Source organism: Silurus aristotelis (assembly GCF_946808225.1).
Source record: "Silurus aristotelis genome assembly, chromosome: 6".
Lineage (NCBI taxonomy): Eukaryota > Metazoa > Chordata > Actinopteri > Siluriformes > Siluridae > Silurus > Silurus aristotelis.
Window position 1 is genome coordinate 16881958 of NC_139579.1, and position 20516 is coordinate 16902473.

Below are 20516 nucleotides of genomic sequence, written 5' to 3' on the forward strand. Positions count from 1 at the left end.
TCTCTCTCTCTCTCTCTCTCTCTCTCTCTCTCTCTTTCTCTCTCTCTCTCTATCTGTCTCTTTCTCTCTCTCTCTTTCTGATTTCTGTCGATGCTGCAGTGAACTGCACTAAAGTCATGTCACGGATCAGTACCAACCCAAGAAAGACCACCAGACCGTAACTATTAAGCTTTTCTATGCACCCTCTTAAGTGTTGCCATGGTAGTTTAGCTAGGAATAGTGTTAAGTAGATCTACTCATTTTACCCATGTCACACAAAATCCAAATATCTGCCTACAATCTATGCATATGTAAGTTTCCACTTAAATTGACTCTAAATGAAATATCTGTAAGGATAAGCGGGAGAAAATGAATGAATGAATGAATGAAATATCTGTCAGACCACTCTCAAATTATTATTGTTTTTTTATCTAGTGACATTGTCTTATTAAGAGATTAGTTTGACTATGGACTATGACATGAACATGTCCCATTTAAACAGTGTCATCGTTTTATAATAATAAAAAGAAAATGAAGAAGAATACAACACTTTAATAAATAGAAATATTTTACCCACCTTACATTCTCTACAACAACCAACTGTCTAATTCAGTGGTTCTTAACCTGGGTTCGATCGAACCCCAGGGGTTCGGTGAGTCCGTCTCAGGGGTTCGGCGGAGGTCAAGACACACACTCGACTCATATGATTTGTGATGACACGCCCCGTTTAAGAAGGGTTCGGTGGATGCGCATACGAAACTGGTGGGGGTCAGTACCTCCAACAAGGTTAAAAACCACTGGTCTAATTATTTAATATTTTATGTTTGTTATTCAGTTTCAATGTAGGTACATACAGTATGTATATTTTAGATTCATAAATACATATGTGGAGTTCATAATAAATATAAATATGGGTCCTAAAAGTCACAAAATAAGTGTGCGCGCGTGTGTGTGTGCGCGCGTGTGTGTGTGTGTGTGTGTGTTTGAGCATGTTTCACTTGTTTGTTTCTTTGTAAGTGGATGTAATTATACACAGGATGGGTTTTCATATGGTTCAGACACCCTTGCAAAAATCCTCAGAATTTCAATGAACTTGTCCAATCTTTCTCAAATAGCAATGCATACCATTAGCCTCTACATGTTTGTTCACAATGTTATTTTCTTTGGAGAAAAATGTGAGCTTTCATTTAAATGCAGCGCTGTTTGTCTCCAGTCAAGTCACAAAAATCTGCAATCCAAGAGTTCCTGTCTTTTCATGCACCATTTCTTTGTTGGAATTTGTTTTCCTGAGTCTGATAAAGGCTCATTATTTTATACATTAGTGAACCTTGCGAAAAAAGGGGGGTTGGGGGATACATTTTCCCTACTGTGCAGACTGATGAATAAACACAAATTGCTTTGCAGCATACACAAAACACACCTGTTTGTGTGTGTATGTGTGTGCGTGTGCGAGCGCGTGTGTGTGTGTGTGTGTGGGTGAAGATTCACAGTAGAGCAGGAAGGGCTCTGAGGTAATACATCTCAGTTCAAAACAGAGCTGCAAACAAACCTGTACTCTCATGACCCACCATAAAAACACTGGGGAAAGACACTGACAGAAAAAAGAAAACAGAGAAACAGAGATGAAGATCACTGTATCTCCCAATGACTCCAGCATCATTGCTAACTTTAAAACAATTACATACCTTAGACAGCACCCATAAAGATGATCAATTATTTCTGATGGAAAAGATGCAAAACCAGTAAGATGAATCTACATTGTGGTCTATTGATACATATACTAGAAATAAAAAAAGCATTTGGAACATTTGTTCTCTACACTAGGCATTAGTGGAAGGTGAGGGCTGTCAAACAGATCAATATAAAATCTCTCCCTTTACACAATTAGATAAGCAGCAACCCAGGGTGCTATCAACTCTCAAACTCCACCTTTCACATCGAAAATGTTCTGTCTTCTCGTTCAGAAGTGATAATTTTAGCATGGGGGATTTGGACCTCAGCAACTGACCTAGAATCAGCTGCTTTCTGCTGCTCTGATTTAAGTGTCAAAACATTCAATGGTTCAACTGGAAGCTTGAGTTTACCCACATTATGACACATTCAGAAATTTTAAATAAATACATTTCTGCTTTGTATGTTGAAATTGCAATTCCTTAAAATTACATTATTATAAAATGATTAAAAATGCTAAATTATAAAATTATATCTTTTGTCCAAAAGAAACAGAATCTTATCTGTTGATGTTGATGATGCTGATGCTGAAATAAAGATATTACATAATGGTAAAAAAAAGAATGGAGTAAATTATCTTTTTTTTTTTTTATTCTTGTACACAAGGAAGCTTTTGGGGTAAAAGTAATGAGATCTAGTTTTGATAAGTGGCCAATGCAGTTTCATAAAAAGAGCAGCAGGGAACAAGAGACACTAATGGAACCCATATAGAGACTCTTAAGTTATGTAGGTCACTTCCCTTAGGTCGACTTTTACAATCACATGAGGACAAACTACACTTTAAAGCAGTCAAGAAACAAACATAATTAAACAAATATCTCAAATTAAAAAAAAATATATATATATATATATATAGCTCACCTCTAAACCATCTCGATTGGGTTCAGGTCCGGTGACTGTGGAGGCCAGGTCATCTGGCGCAGCACCCCATCACTCTCCTTCTTGGTCAAATAGCCCTTGATGCCTTCAGTGTGACTCTACAATTTTCATAGTCATGAAAATAAAGAAAACTTTTTGAATGAGAAGGTGTGTCCAAACTTTTGGTCTGTACTGTATGTATATATATATATATATATATATATATATATATATATATATATATATATATATATATATATATATATATATATATATATATATCTGCTTCTTTCTATTACATTATAACTTGGTGATGTTGGGTAATAATTACTTCAGGTATTAACTATGACAAGCTTTAAGTAGCTGCAGCCAGATGCATAGCCTGGGTGTAGATGATATGTGATCTGCTATTCTGCCTGGCTTGTAGCAGACTGAGAAAAAGATGAAGTAAATGGATTTGAAAATATGTTGAAAGGCCTGCAGGGCTATAGGATGTCTCTCTTGAGCTATTGTCTGGTGAGGTGTTCAAAGAGCAAAAAGGACTCCCCACATTTGATAAAGTTTTTGGCTTGAAGCAAGGTCTGGGCCTTGGACTGCTACAGAATTCAACTGGGATTGAAATGTTACACTGCAATATAATAAGGATTAACAGTGTCCTCCTGAGAGCGTATCAACAACTGTACACTATTAGATCTGAATACAAAATATTTTACAAGGCAGCAAACTGCTTGAAAAAACACCAGCAATGAAGCTTGGGATGTTAACAGAATACTAATGCCTGTATATTTTTTTCATACGCTTTATGCAAAGAATCTTTCCAAAACTATGAGTAGCAATTGATCTTTAAATGACACATTTTTTTTATATCTGGAGGTCTTGCAATCTTCATCTGGTGCTCCAAGCAACAGATTTATCAAATATGATGAGGATCTGTCAATATATGAGCTCAAGAACCAGCATGTGCAACTGTTCTGGGGAGGTTAGCTAGTCTGCAGTAATGTAATTCCAATCTCTGAACAACGTTAGCGCTAGGAGCAGATCAGAGTTCCATCTGATCAGTTAAAGGATAAATCAGTTACAGCTCTCTCATGCTTGGGAGTTTTGCTCACTCTACAGAGTACTCTCCTCCCATTACTTCAGTCATAAGAGGATTAAATGTTGATGGATCACAGTCTTACTGACAGAGGGCTCTATTGAGTCAAATGTACAAAATATTACTCACAGGAAATTAGCATCAATCTTGTTGTATATGTATGTACAAATTCAGAGAACAGGCTAAACAAACAAGCATGTTTCAAGTGAAGTAAATGCAAAGCTTGTAGTATGAATTTGTTGTGTTTGGGCCAGTGGGGTTTTTTTTGTTTGTTTTTTGGAAGAAATGTGGACACTATATCTATATTTCCAGACATCATGGACATCTGAAAAAGGCTAGCATTGCCTTAAGATCTATAAAGATGCTAAGAAAGAGCTTTTTCCTCTGAGGCTGACTTCTGAAGGATTACAGAATTGACTGTAATAGCATGGCATTACACTGCACATAGTTACTTTCTTCTGCGCTGTTGTCTAAATAGCATGGATTTATTTGTCAATTATTTTCACTGAGATAGTTTTAAAAATACATGCAAACATAGTTGTACCAGTGATTTATTCACCACATTGTTTCTAATGCACTATTGTAAAAGATTCAGCAGAGCTCTGAGTGTAAACATCTTCTGTATGCATGCGTACTTTAAATGCCTGCTCTAGTGCTTCTGACTAGTTTTGGAAACTTGAACCTCAACACACCATAATAAATGTGGGGTTTTTCTTTCTAAAATGCAATCCAGAGAATTTGCCATGGTGATGCCTATGTATGAATTTCAATTAAATTAATTTCATTTTTATTTGTATAGCACTTTTAACAATGAACATTGTCTCAAAGCAGCTTTACACAGATAATGTGGTGATTAAATGTAAATATTTTCTTTGTAAGTAAGTTTGTCCCTGATGACTAACTGTGGCAAGGAAAAACTCCCTGAGATGGCATAAGGAAGAAACCTTGAGAGGAACCAGACTCAAGAGGGAACCCATCCTCATCTGGGTTGCACCAAATGTGCATTTGAAGCAGATATACAATGTACAGTGATGATGATCAGAAGCGAACTGTATTCCTGAGTCAGTGTAGCAGACTGTTGACATTAACAGTCCAATCCATCCTCAAAGCGCCCGTTCTTACTCCGGAATTTTATGGAACCACCCAAGGTGTTGATGAGAAACCGTCCCAAGCTGCACAGAGTGGCCTCCAGTCAAAGAGAACACTATCCAGAGGCAGGCCTGGACGAAGCGGGAAGATCTACGGAGGGGAGAGGGGCAGGAACAGTGGTCACTGGAGCCTCAGGAGCATATTTAACGAGAGAGAGAGAGAGAGAGAGAGAGAGAGAGAGAGAGAGAGAGAGAGAGAGAGAGAGAGAGAGAGAGAGAGAATGTAACAATAGTTTAAATGAAAAGAAACTACATACACCCTGAAACAACTAGTTTTCCTTTTATGCTCAGCATATATGATTTTTAAAGACTGTTTTGGGGGAAAAATCATACAGATACATTATGAAGCTAATGACATCTTGTTATTTGTCTTGTCGGCAGTCAGTTTTTAACACCATTCATAAAAAGAATAAAAATGAGTCATATATGTTAAATATGCGGGGAAATTTTAAACCTTATTAACTAGTTTGCCTTTTCTATAAATCAATGCTTTTAAAATCACTGGCACTTCCACAATGAATATTTAATGAATTCTCCCCTAGAAAGAATAAAATGATAAAGCCACTTCCTGTAATGTTGGAGCCACTAGTATCTGGATCTCGTACACTCCTCCACACCGGACATTTTTAGGCTATATATAAAGGGCTTCCAATAGCTTAGGTTTTCAATAGTTTTATACCCTGTAATTGGTATGAAAACATTGATTTTGTGTTCCTGGGAGCATTTCTGTAAATTTTGATTTGATTTTAAACTAGCCTAAATAGCATTTGGCACATTTCTTTTCTTTTTTTTTAATTCAAATGGCAATATATTAAAATGCTATTCATAGAAAAATTTTGAGCTGAACATTTAAACCAGTTTTGATGTTATTGCATTATTCCTATACTTTTAAATAAGTAGCAATTATTCTAGAGATAATGTTACACTAAAAATGTATTTGTGCCAGTCTGTGGTCTTTGATGTACCTGTGTTCCTAACATGGCATTCATATCCTATTTCTTTATCAACAACGAGCTATTACTACATAATTACAATCTTTTACATGAGTGATATAATGTGATTGTATGCATAAAATGTCGTAAATAAAATGCAGTGATTCAAACCTATTTCAAGAATCACTGAGATGAATCTGCCTCAGTGTAACAATTAACACCAACAATTATTATATTCATTATGAAAAGCTTTAGGGACACACTGTAGTCATTTGCATTTAAATCATGAAAATCACTACGAGCAAATACTGCTTCTTAAGCAGTTTATCAAATCAAGTGCTTCTCTCCTAACGTCTGCTAACGTTTGAACCAACCATCCAGTTTTATTACTCTGAATCAGAAACCCATTCACGCACTGGTACTCTGACACAGACTTGTTGCATGATTAAATCCCTTAAAATAGTGCACAGGTTAGACAGCTGAAGGCTCTTTAAAATTGTTACAGATCTCAGAACTCTTGCTGAACATCCATTTTATATATTTTAGCTATCCTAACAAGCTTTTGCATTAAAACATTTAGAGCGAAATCAGTGTGGGAACAGTCTTTAAAATTCATCCTCCTGGCAGGCAGAGAGCAGACAGCTTGCTATTTAGCCATTATTCAGCTCCATCTACCATGCAGACACAACAGCATTAATAAAGACAAACTGAGCAAACATCATTTTCTAATTTCAAACTGCACGTTATAAAGCTGATTTCTGAAGGTCATATCATTTTTTTTATTTCTTTTTAAGCCCCGTTAAATTACATTTGCATAGTTAGACAAACATGAGGAACCACTGAACTTGAAATCAATTAAGGGTTTTTCGCTTTTTTAACTAATCAAATTATCTTTATTATCTAAAATATTTAGCAATGGGTCACTGAACTGTTAATGCGCATTCATCTTATTCATAACTATTTAGATTAGAGTTATTGCTTCTGTGATCTTGCATTTACAATAAGCAGAGCAACTGTTTACATCTTTGATGAAATCATAACCGAGCGAATCAGGCTTTTGTACGTGTTTTCTGTACATACGAGTTGAATGATGATTACATTTCTTTTTTCTTTTCATGATATCCATAGTTAGTTCCAACATTATTTGGCATACACACTACATAATAGGGTTTATAGCCTCTAATAAAAGTATAAATATGTGAATACACAGAGCTGAATGCTGACTGCGTAGTTTATTCCCTGACCTGCATGACATTCTCAGGAGAGAAGCATTCAATCAGTCCAGATGGTGAGCTTCATTAACATTCAGTGTTGCCTTTTGAGTGTCTGACAGTTGACAGTGGACACTATAGCCTCTTAACACATGTCCAAGCAGGACAAGGTTTAGCCACAACCTAAATCTGATTCATGACACCAAGTAGTTTAAATTATGGTAAAGAACTAATGTCTTTCTGGATATGTTGTTGCAACAAGCACAAGGATCTCCCTGTATGTGGATAAGTGGACATCATAATTACCATAATGAACATTATAGTTCATTTACACATAATGAATTGCATAAAGGAGCTGAATAGGATGCAAAATAATTTTTTTGTTTTAAACAATTAAAATAGATTGTTAGGAATTTTTCAAGAGAAATGTTTCAAGAGAAAATTGGTTCTGTATAAAAGAGATACAAAAAGAGTTGGTTCTGTATAAAAACAAATATTTTCAAAATGAACAAAAATATTCAAATGAAAATATTAGTTTCCAAAAAAATCCTTGACTGATCTACAGTCAATACAGTTTACCCTAAATTGCATTACATCATTGTGAACAGTAAAGTTGTGGAAATCGTTACAAGCATTAAAGTTCATTATAGCCTTAATGCTTATCTGTGTTGTCACTTTTATTTATCTGATATCACCTTAATCCTGAAGAAATGTTGCTTCATTTAACTCTGTACTGCACCAAATACACGATATAGACAAAAGAATTAGGACACCTGACTTTTATAGCCATATGTGGTCCTTCCCCAAAACTGTTGACAAAATCAAACAAAGTGATATAGTTTACATTTGATGGAGTGGTATATTTTAAGTGTCCTGTTATAGAGCTCTGAACTAAACTGTATTAAACAGCTTTTGAATGAATTGAAACGCTGACCGCACCCCAGGCCTCCTCCTCCTCCTACATCAGTACCTGACTTCACTAACACCCTTGTGGCTGAATGAGCACAAAACTCGACAAGTACACTCTTAAATCTAGTGGATCATCTTTCCAGAACAATGGAGGTTATTATAACAGCAAATGGGAAATGAGACGTGCAAAAAATTAATGGTTGAAATGACAGTAAAGCCACCTAACTTGATCAGTATATATTTTTTTTTGTATACATTGAGGCACCTTATTCACAGCTTTGCATATTGCACAACCAGATAAATGCCAACCATTAAATGTTTAGTGAGAGTTCCTGTCTTATAACTTTCGCTGAGGCAGAGTGAGCTTCTATTTGAAATTAACATATGGCTTGCAAGCCAATGAACCTACAAACGGCTGAACAAATAGTAGTAAAATTTATATTACGTGTTCCAGAATGTACTCATGTAAGGGATATTGTGTTAGGGATGTTTGAAGGAACAGAGAGAGTAAAAAAAATTGTATTTTAGTGTACATGTAACTTATGCAATAGATGTTAGTTCACCACACTGAGACTTTGATCATTTCCTGTGTAAGTTTCGTTATTGGGCTGATGTACCAATTTGTAGATTTATATAATTATACTTTAATTATTACGTATTTATTGCAACACTGATCACTTGACACAGCTGCAAAATGAGTATAAAATATGACACCAGTCACTGTGATCTAATGATGTATTTTGAAAAATGTATTCACTGGAGGAACAACAGTAGTTTAGTATGTTAATACGTTTCCAATAAATTCCTGATAAACTAAATTGGTAATTTTAAAGCAGAAAGTCATTAAATGCTGCAGTGAGAATCATCTCTTGATGGTTGCTTGCATTGATGTAGGGACGCTAAGACCCAGCAGTGTTTCCTCTCTCACACTGAGGTCTCCAGTCATCATCAGTTTTAAGTTCTCCATCAGAGACGGCAGCAGAGGGACAGGACGCGGATATTCAGGTAGATCAGTGGCACACGTACACACACTTCAAGAAGAAAAATAAAAGGCAAAGCAAAATCACATTCTGAAAGAACATCAGGAAGAACATTGGCCATGGATTCTGTGTTGTTGTATTTGCGCAACTTTTTGGTGTTTTGTTACTTATTTTTGCAGTAACCTTTTTTTTCTTTTGACTTGCATGATTTTTTAAGTCAGTTCCATAAAAAAAAGAATGACTCAAAAATTAATTGACTGATCAATTCCGTTTTGAAGAGGAAAGAGATTCAAGACCTTGGAGGTACAACGCAAGCATGCTTTGTTGTAAAAGAGTTTTGCGCTGATATGAGAGGAAAATATAGAAAGCACCGGTCCGTGTGCCTTTTCTACTTGCTATGGAGAACTTCAGCCCGCCTGCCACCAATTATGACTTGGAACCCAATGTTTCCACCAATGCGTCAGATGCGTCCAAAAGCGCCGCAAAAGAGGCGAGTGTGGCTTTCCAGGCGACTGCAGGCTCGGTGCTGGGTGCCATTACGCTCGCCACGACTCTCTCCAACGCGTTCGTGATCGCCACCATCTCCCGATCGAGGAAGCTGCACACGCCGGCCAACTTCCTGATCGCGTCCCTGGCGCTCACCGACCTGCTCGTGTCCGTGTTGGTGATGCCCGTGAGCGCGCTCTACACGGTGAGCCGGACGTGGACGCTGGGTCAAGTCGTGTGCGACATCTGGCTGTCATCGGACATCACCTGTTGCACAGCGTCCATACTTCACCTGTGCGTCATCGCTTTGGACCGCTACTGGGCCATCACGGACGCGGTGGAGTACGCGAAAAGGCGCACGACAAGCCGCGCGGCTGCCATGGTGGCCACCGCTTGGGTGATCGCCATCTCCATCAGCCTGCCTCCGTTCTTCTGGCGCCAGGTGAAAGTCGGAGAGATGACGAGCTGCGAGGTGAACAAGGACCACATCTTTTACACCATCTACTCCACCTTCGGCGCGTTCTACATCCCGACGCTTTTACTCATCGCTCTATACGGCAGGATCTACGTGGAGGCGAGGCGGAGGATCTTAAGACAGTCGCCCAAAAAGTTTGGGAAGAGACTCACCTCGGCGCAGTTAGTCTCCAACTCGCCGGGATCGACGTCTGTGACATCGGCGAGGCAGGACGACGTGGGCTCGGCGATCAGCGACAGCCAAGTGAAAATCACCGTTTCCGACTCGCTTTTGGAGAAAAAGCGCATTTCTGCGGCCAGGGAAAGAAAAGCCACGAAAACCCTGGGCATCATTTTAGGAGCGTATATAGTTTGCTGGCTACCGTTTTTCATCTACACCCTGCTGGTGCCCTTGTGCCCTTCATGCCATGCGTACCCAGAGTTATTCGACTTCTTTACGTGGCTCGGCTACCTCAACTCCCTCATTAATCCCATCATATACACCATGGCCAACGATGACTTTAAAAAGGCTTTCCAAAAGCTCGTAAGCTTTCGATGTTGCGTGTCCTGTTGTAAAAAGAGACATTTGGGCTAAAAAAAAAAAAAAGAACCTCTAATAGAGATCAGCAGTCATTATGTCCAATCATCCTGCGCCAAAACAGTACCCGACAAAGCATGCAGCAGTATTGTGTGTGTCAGTGTTACATTGTGGTTGGTTATTTTGCATTAAAATATATCAATTCATGCTAAATACCTATTATATCATTGCTGTTAAGCAACCGGCAAACATTTGAAATGAAATAAATCACTGAAAGCTGAATCATTGGTGCAGCTATAATACAGTGTATTTTTTTCCCCTTCCATTATTTCATCCATTCTGGTTTCGCTGTGTCCTTTCCTTGATTCATTCGAAAAAGCTACATATCAGAACAGTTAAAAAAATTCAGAGCTATTTAGTGCCAAAGAACACTACTGTATATTAGACAATTCACATCAAGGATCAAGTACGCTTCTCTAGCATTTACTCAGATGCCATACAATCAATAGACATCTGTTAGTGAGAAATGTATTTTTCAAATCATGTAAAAAAATTTCCCACCAGGACACAGTGCTTTTCATACACGTGAGGATCCAGCTTGCCCTGTGTGTATTGAATTAAATGACAGCAAATCACTTGATTCAATAAGGTCATATTATCCCAGACAGTCTTCAATAATATAATATCATATCACGAGTCTACTAACCACTGGCTTTAATCAAAACATCCCAGAACATGGATGCAATTTATATGCGATGCATTCATCAGGGAAGTAATCCATACATAATTACTGCATACATAAAATGGCTGATCGTTGTGTGCACAAAAATGAAGCGTATTGGTATTGAAGAAAATCATTGTTTATTTTGTTTATGAAACCTGCCATTGGATAAATATTTTGCTCCATTTATTTACTATAGATTCACTTAGCTGGCTGTGAAACCTCACTTGCCAAGTGACACCACAGGTTAAGTGAAGTCGCAGGCCTGCCAAACCCAAATGGAAATCGACCGAAAAACCCTTGGTGTAATAGGCGTTATTTAAGTCTTTCCTTAAAGCGTTTTTGATGTGGATTAAAAAAAAAAAAAGGTTACAAAGCTCAAGTTACAGACTTCTGCTCAGTGCACAGCAAGCAGTTCTACTTTCACAATCGCACACAAATCTAAAGAGCTCGATAAAGCTTTCTGCCGTAATATTCAAATACCAACAATCAAAAAGGCTAAGCATTAAACTGGAGTAATGCCTCCTATTGTCTTCCACAAAGATACCATTTTAAAATAATAAAGGTATTTATGTAATTGGTATGGAAACAGGGATTGTTCTTCAAGAGCTTTGACCTTTGACCAGTGAAAAGATGTGCTGATGCAACCAGTGTGGCCTAACCATTACTACTTTCCCTGGAAAAGCTATTAGACAAGGGATCTTTATTGATCTGATAATATATAATAGACAAGCACAATTTTCAACAGCACAGCGGTAAAACTGACACTTGGTGTGTGTGTGTGTGTGTGTGTGTGTGTGTGTGTGTGTGTGTGTGTGTGTGTGTGTGTGTGTGTGTGTGTGGCGAGGTTTTAAAAAAATGGCAGTTTTTTTGGCAACAATTTCCCACACACACACACACACACACACACACACACACACACACACACACACACACACACACACACACACACACACACCAAGTGTCAGTTTTACCGCTGTGCTGTTGAAAATTGTGCTTGTCTATTATATATTATCAGATCAATAAAGATCCCTTGTATGTGGGACTATATAATAAAATGTCTAATGAATGTATTGCTATCTTTGATGCCTTTTAAAAACAAAAAAAACTAAAAAAATTCTTGAATTTGTCATTTCAATCAGACTGCTGTCTTTACGTTCATTATGTCAACAACAGTGCTCTAGTCAATTATCCAATATAAACACTTTTTTTCCTTGGGATTTCCATTTGGGTTGGTTTGAGTAGCACATTCAGAGACACACTCCTCTTCGTTATCCTCCTTGCTACTATAAACTAAAAGGCCCTGAAAGGATACGCAAACTATATTAATGGAGCAGGACCATGACAGGTTAAAATCAACATGGAAATGGCACAAAGGCATGCGAGGTCTTATATCTAAAGTATATGTAAATTAGCTTCTTACTGTGGACTCTTTAAAATCCAAGAAAACCCAAAAGTGGAACTATTGCTATTTGGATACGCTCCCTTTAGCATACTTATTTTTTGGAACGCTAAATTAGTTCCAATAAAAACAACTTCACATAATTTTTGGAAAAATTGCTGGAAGGTAAAATCATCCAAGTGAGGCTTGTCACTAAAATATTTTAATTATATGAATTTTTCCCATGCAATATTTACGTACCTGATTTGAATGTATAAGCAGGTATGTCTCTGTGCCCTATGCCAATTTCAAAGTAATCTAATCCAAAAAAAAAAATTTCTCAGAAATATCTCCTGTTAAGATGCCACTGTGTCTGTAATATCATTACAGTTACTAGCAGATACACAGGACATTTGTCCCAATTGCACAGAATATTTAACAAAATGTGTAACTGTGTTTCTGTAAATGCCATTCCCTTGTCAAGCCAGACATTTTTTGCTGTAGGGTGTTTAGAGCTCTTGTATTCAACATTCTGCAATTTGTCTCGGACTGCCACGATTCAGAACACAAGCTGCACTTTTACAGTTTAAATGACCAGTCATTTTCAGTCTGTTTACCTCAGGGTTTTCATCAGTTTAATGACCACATTTATGCCTGTCCTGCAGCTCTATACACAATATATATAGTGTTTGCTCACAAGAAATGCTCATGTGCAAAATGTTCACTTCACAATTCAGCTGCAATTCAATGATATCATTGATTGATTGGATTCTTATAGTATCTAATATCTTAAAAATGCAATGCTACTTATAATTAGAAGTCCAGTTCACAAAAACATAAAGGTAAAATAAAAGTTTTTGGTTCTTTTTTCTATTTTCATTACATTTTGAGATATCAGTAACATTTGTTGTCTCTACAGAGAGTGTCCAAATTTTGTTCAAATTTTGTTAATTTGTAGCTTTTGAATTACACCAGCCTATCATAGATGAGCTCATGCATGTAAAATCTTGTGGATAAGTCCTTCCTCTGAGTGTATTATATTGTGCACCACAGTTTAAAAAGATGGCTAGCACTACATCTCCTGAAGAAACTCCTGAATCACTGCTCACCCCCTGTACACAACTATTTAGTACACAATCAACAATCTCCACCTTGCACCCTTTTTGGTCTCCATGTGCTGTACGTTCTGTCATCATTTAGGCTTTCTTAACAACTTAATACACATCACTACGTACTGCCAAGTTAAATATCTACAGAGGAACAAATGAACCATGTAGAAATTTACATACCCAGTTACAAGAAAATAAAAAAAACAGCCAAAATAAAGTTTAATCATGTGAATAAATTTGCCCAGTGTGGAACAGTCGTTCACTTAGTAGCCTCCCAGCTCCAGTTAGAATCCTAAGCTTGGGTTCCAGTCTGAGCTACAAAATATCACATATTCACAATCTATTATCTCCTATTTTAACATTTCACTAAACCAAATGTAATATTATTAAACCTATTTCGAGACTTTCCCGTGGGTTTACCACCTGCAGGAGGGACTGTGAGGGACGGTGCTGTGAGGATTGGGCAGCAGTCAAAGGCGGGGGCCTGCTTAGACTGCTGCCCCCGCGACCCGAATTATGGATAAGCGGGAGAAAATGAATGAATGAATGAATATTTCTAGACTTGCTTTATACTAATTCTAAGCTCTTGTTTTGAAAAGCAATGTTGGTTAATTATTCAAAACTAATCAAAATTATTTTCCAATCGAACATGAATATTTCACACTTAAAAGAGTACAAATGTCTAGAAGTAGGTTTAATAATTTCAGTGGTTTATTGTAATCTTATAATAGAAAAGACAATGTGACTATATTTAAGATGTATTACTTGATATTATGTAATATTTTGCACACAGTGTGTGGTTTCTTGCATGGTCTCCCTGTGGTTTCCTCAAAGTTCTCTAATTTCTTCCCACCTACAATCTTGCCAAATTGCCTGTAAGTGTGAATAGATGTGTGACTATATACATGCATGGTGCTCTATGATGAGCTGTTGGCCTATCCAAGGTGTGAACTTAATGTATTGCAAGTGGAATATGTTTTTCCCCTTGAGCTTTATCAGAGTGAGATCTGAGGGAATTTGAAGGCAAAGTCAACACCTTTGTCATGCTCCTCAAACCATTCCTGAACAATTTTGGCAGTTTGACAGGGAGCATTATCCTGCTGAAAGAGGCCATTAGAAGATACCTGCTATGAAGGGGGTAAACTTGGTCTGCAACAGGTTTGTGTCAAACTAGCATCCACATGAATACCAAGACAAAATGTTTTTCAGTTGAACATTGCCTAGAGCATCACACTGCATCCCCCGGCTTGCCTTTTTCCAATAGTGTATCCTGGTGTAATTTTGTGGGTAAGTGACACACACAACCAATTACACATGATCTGAAGGAAAATAAATTTTATCAGACCATGCTACTGCCTTTTGCTGCTTCATGACCAAGTGAGATATGGGTCAGCACAGGCACTTTGACTGGTCTGCGTCTACGTAACTCCACACACAGCATGCTGCAAAGGACTGTGTTCTGACACCATTCTATCACAGCCAAAGCTCTTCCATAGATATTCAGTTCCGAGGTTTTAATGTTGGTTGGCTGATTGGTATATATTTTCAATGACTTGGATTTTACGCCATCAAACAAAACATTCAATCACACTATTTACCGCTGGTATTCCAAAAAAGAGGAGACATAATAATAATGTTTGCTTCTCAATATCATGCCATTTCTTCATGCTGCAGGTTCTGTTAGTGACACTGATTTGCTCCACTTGTCTGTCACCTTCTGTTGTTCCAGACAGGTTCTTTTACAGCACCTCTGGTGTTAATCACCAGTTATCAGAGCAGAGCCTGCTATCTTGTTTCATTTTCCACACAGTACTGCTGCTCTGTGACTCTCAGCACAGCAGCTCAGGGCTCGGTGCTGTGTGACAGGTTGTTAAACTCAAGGCCAATTCTTAGGGATTAGCAAATCTACATAAACAGCTCTCACCAGACATCCCATTCAAATGTCATAAGTTAAAAACAATGCAAACAAATTAAACAAGTCCTGAAAATGGCTTTATGTAAATGTTTTTTATTAATATGAATATAGTGGAATTTCTTAGTCCCAGAGCACTGTTCTCTCTCAAAGGACAATACAATAGAAATGAAACTTGGATATATTTTAGTCAGTGTGCAGTTTGTATAGCAGTACAGATTTACTGTCCTCTGAAACATACAGCTATTATTGTCAAAAATAGAATATAAAAAAATCAGAATTGTTGTTCTCCACAAAGTCAAGTCAAGTCAAGTTTATTTCTATAGCACTTTTCACAACAGACATTGTCTCAAAGCAGCTTTACAGAAATCAACAGTTAAGGTGAATGGTGTGCATTTATCCCTGATGAGCAGCCGTGGTGACTATGGCAAGGAAAAACTCTCTTAGATGTTATGAGGAAGAAACCTTGAGAGGAACCAAACTCAAAAGGGGAACCCATCCTCATTTGGGTGACATCAAGAGTTTGATCATAAATCTTTCAACAATACAGAACACTGGAGAGTGAGAACTAACATGAGTACTGGAGTATAAGATTATAAGTGATGTTCTTTCTACAGTCTTATACAGTCTTTATGGTTATAAAACTAGGAGCTACTCAACATTTGTGATCATCACAGATCCAGCATCAGATTCTCCATGCCAGAGCCTTTAAACACTCCAAAAGGTCCAATGTCAAAACTCCACACATGTAGTGGGATTCAATTGGCACTGGTACGTCCCTAGATCATAGGGGATGTTTGCGAGTTTGGCATCTACTTCATCAAAGGTCCATAATCTTCATGGGGTGGGAGGTGGCTGGAGCTGGCCAAACCTCAGGATGCCCCGGGATGGGTAGAGAAAAAGAAGCAGTGGTGAGAAATTAGCGTAGCTGCTGTTCATGATATTAACAGCACAAGTTGATAATGTGCATGTGATCAGATGTTCTGGACCACAAGGTTATGAAGTTGATGTGTGTTATGTGTAGGCTTTGCTAAAAAGATAAGTTTTTAATCTGCACTTAAACTGGGAGAGTGTGTCTGAGTCCCGAACACTGTCAGGAAGACTATTCCAAAGTTTAGAAGCTAAATGTGAGAATGCTCTACCGCCTTTAGTGAACTTTGCTATTCTAGGAACTACTAGAAGTCCGGAGTCCAAAGATGGCAGAGCTTTGAGAAGATCGATAACATTCTGAAACTGAGTTGCAGCACATTGGTTAGGGTCATACAGAGGTTTTCCAAGACTGATTCCACTCGGAACTGGTTTCCTCTGTACCCTTATGTAGAACGATTGTTGTTAAAAAAATGTTCCTTGCCACAATTTTTTGAGACCTGTTGCAGCTATCAAATTCAAAATTTGCCTATTTTTTTTCTTAAAGTGGTGAATTACCTCAGTTTTAACATTTAAAATATTTTCTATCTTCTATTGTGAATAAAACATGGCTGTATTAGATTTGCCAATCATTAGATTCTGGTTTTCCCTACATTTTACATGGCATGCCAGATTTCTGGGATTTGTGGTTGTAGGCATTTCACTAGGGAAACTGTTAAATAAGAGATTCAGATATTTCTAATATTTCTCTATATATAAATATAATATTTAGGCTTTGCCCATTTAGCTGTCAGTCCATAATTATATGTTTAAAAATGATATATTTTATTTTATATAATAAGAGAAAATCTGAACACTTTTACACTTACACTCCAGGCCTGCCTCTGGATAGTGTTCTCTTCGACTGGAGGCCACTCTGTGCAGCTCGGGACGGTTTCTCATCAACACCTTGGGTGGTTCCATGATATTCCGGAGTAAGAACGGGCACTTTGAGGATGGATTGGACTGTAGTTAATGTCAACAGTCTGCTACACTGACTCAGGAATACAGTTCGCTTCTGATCATTATCACTGTACCCAGCAACATTGTATATCTGCTTCAAATGGACATTCGGTACAACCCAGATGAGGATGAGTTCCCTCTTGAGTCTGGTTTCTCTCAAGGTTTCTTCCTTATGCCATCTCAGGGAGTTTTTCCTTGCCACATTTGCTCATCAGGGACAAACGAACTTACAAAGAACATATTTACTTTTAATCGCCACATTATCTGTGTAAAGCTGCTTTGAGACAATGTTCATTGTTAAAAGCGCTATACAAATAAAAATGAATTGAATTGAATTGAATTGAACTTACAAAATAAAAACAAAATGTGTTCTTTCTCAAACTTTTACAAAAAATTTGGAGGCACACAATTTGATGACCTACTGAACACCTTTAGTATCGATTTAACACTGACTACACCCTATGCTTCCTCTCCTACATCAGCAACTGAAAAGTCAAAAGGTTCTTACAACAACATATGGCCACTAAATGTGGAATAGTGCTGTACTGTATGGTCAGGTGTGCACAAGCATTTGTCTATGTTGTCTAGCATTAAAACCTTAATCTTTAGACTCAACTGATCTCTGTTCACTCTCACAGTTGAGGCCAAACGTTTACAAAACACCTTAGGATATAAAATCTTTTTACCACGTGTTTTTTGGAAGTATAAGATCATTTAAAAATAGTTTGTTTGCAAATTAAGCAAGGAGTCTGATTTACAAACTGTATATCAGTGCTGAAATAATCTCAATTAGATCTGTTCTATATAAAAATGTAAAGTGTATTAAGCACCATTTCACGGATGCAATGATTATATAAGGGTCAGTGCATGACAGGTGGGTTTAAATGAGATTTGATTTGCAATTTACAATCGAATTGCACTTAGCTATTTAAAATATTTAGGCAGACTAATTGGATTAATCTTTGTTAAATTGGCTTCTTAACCAATGTATTTTTTGCAAGGCAAGTCTATTATCTATATCAAACAAAAAAAATCAGGTTTGGGTAGAATATATTGATGTTTTATAAAGGTCGACATATGTTATAAACAAAAAGAAATTTAGCATAAACCCATTTCGATTGAGGCTTGAATTAAGCCACAGAATCCGAGGCTAATACAATATTGCTGTGAGTATGAACACCAGGCTGCTTGAGTGTGACACTCCTGAGGGCAGTGTAAAGACATTCTCTTCTGGACAAATCGAACATTATAACACAGCACACTTAAAGCATTGTTCCACTGTCAATAGCAGTATAAGTAATTGTTTAATTGGTAGAAGCTGTAAGAAGGACTGAAATTACTGAGTTCTGACTGACAAGAATGTAATTATATGTTGTTACGTAATCCTCTTTAGAATCTCATTAGAGACAAAGACTGTCATTTACAGTTTTCATTATGCAATAAAGAATGGACCGAACTTTTCGAATCTGAGAGATAAATGAAAGACTTTTTTCCCCCATTTTTTTGGTCTTCTTTTATTCTTACCTAGTATTGACATCTAATTTAAATGACTGGTTAAAGGACTTATTACAAAATGAATTCAATACGCTGTTGTCTTTATAAAGCCCTATAGAGTGAATACTTTCCATCTAAAAGATTTGAAATAACAATGATCACTTACTGGTGTCGACTAGAATTGGGAGCATTATACACAAATTCTGTGAGTTCCGGCTGCTAGAGCTGTCTATTAAACTATACAATTAATTCTTATTTTCCGAACTGTCTATCTATCTATTTATTATTTGAAATAGATTTTAAACAAATGTTAAAAATGCATTTATTAAATTAGTCCCAGTATATGCAAGTCTATTAATATTGGTAAGTATCAGCAAAAAATACACTAATAATTGCATTTAATATCCATATTCAGATTTTCTTACTATTAGCTCAGTCAGTATTGTCTCTCTCTTTCTCTCTCTTTCTCTCTATCTCTCTCTCTCTCTCTCTCTTTCTCTCTCAGGATTTCCTCCATCAGAATTATTTACCCTACTGCTGCCTTGATTGGCCAGTGCTTTGGAATAACAGACGAGATCAAACAACAAGTCTGAACAGCAGCAAAACAATTCAAGGTCAATGAAGAGCTTTTATATGACTTGAGAATGCAAATGATACTGCTACATAAACTGAGCTTGACGTGTTCCAGACTGTTTCATAATTGTGCCAGATAGATAGAAAAAAAAAAAATCACCAAAGCTGACATGCATTTTAGAGTGGCATCCTAATAGGCTTTGCCGTTTTGATAAACAAATCAGGCCCAGGAGTAGCCACGTTGTTCTAGGTGTTGAACCTCCTACTGTGGCATGGAATTCAAACAATCCTGTGCTGGAAGAGGGGATTTGAAAATGAGCTAATGCACTTATGTTGCCATGGGTTTTGTTCTTGGGTATTATGCTTTCTTGGGTTGGAGCTGTTGCTTTTACGTTGGCTAAGGCCTTTAACTCCATTCATTAATGCTAGCTAATGAGCACTGGGAACAACGGGCAAAAAAAATTACATGCGTGGTACAATCTACATGCTGACCAGCACATCAGGGTGAGCACACCATTATATCAACCTTTATTTGTTATGTGAAATTATGAGCATGGAGAACGATAGGGTCTAGTAGGAAAGAGTTTTATTGCTAATCAGCTTATGTCTGGACATAAACAAGAAAATGACCCCTTTAGTTACTAGGATTTTCCCAGGACCAGACTTATATATTCCTCACTCTCATAATGACATTTTCCCAGTATTTCAATGCAGTCACTGAGTAATTCTTAGAATGGGGGTCAAATGAGGTCAAATTGCATTATTAAAGTAATGCTCCGTTACATTTTTACCATGGCATATAGAAATTTGATATGTCATAAAGTAATGCATTGTTCTATATTCATTGTAGACTGTATTATCTAATGTAATAGAAAGGTACAAGGTAATTTATGAATGTAAAATATGGAGCTATAAAGCATTAAATGTCTGTGAATGCCACATCAAATATGATCAAAATGATCAGGAATGCTTTTGCTTTATAGAAGTATGCAGCATAGGCTTGTTGATAAGAGCATCAAGTAAAAAAACAGCACACACATACACATACATACATACACACACACACACACACACACACACACACACACACATCTAAAATCAATCCTTTTTTTAGGAAGAGACAGCACATTGTCACATGA

General features: G+C 37.2%; 1 protein-coding gene across 1 annotated transcript; it reads left to right on the plus strand.

The window, feature by feature from the left end:
- The first annotated feature begins 6663 nt into the window (after positions 1-6663).
- htr1b (5-hydroxytryptamine (serotonin) receptor 1B) lies at positions 6664-10594 on the plus strand. Its single transcript, XM_083543897.1, has one exon. The coding sequence runs from the start codon at positions 9239-9241 to the stop codon at positions 10373-10375; it is 1137 nt and encodes a 378-aa protein (XP_083400023.1). The 5' UTR covers positions 6664-9238; the 3' UTR covers positions 10376-10594.
- Positions 10595-20516: the final 9922 nt, after the last annotated feature.

Bases quoted from the DNA above. Each gene is read 5' to 3' on its own strand.
- htr1b (XM_083543897.1), top strand. From the start codon at position 9,239: ATGGAGAACTTCAGCCCGCCTGCCACCAATTATGACTTGGAACCCAAT.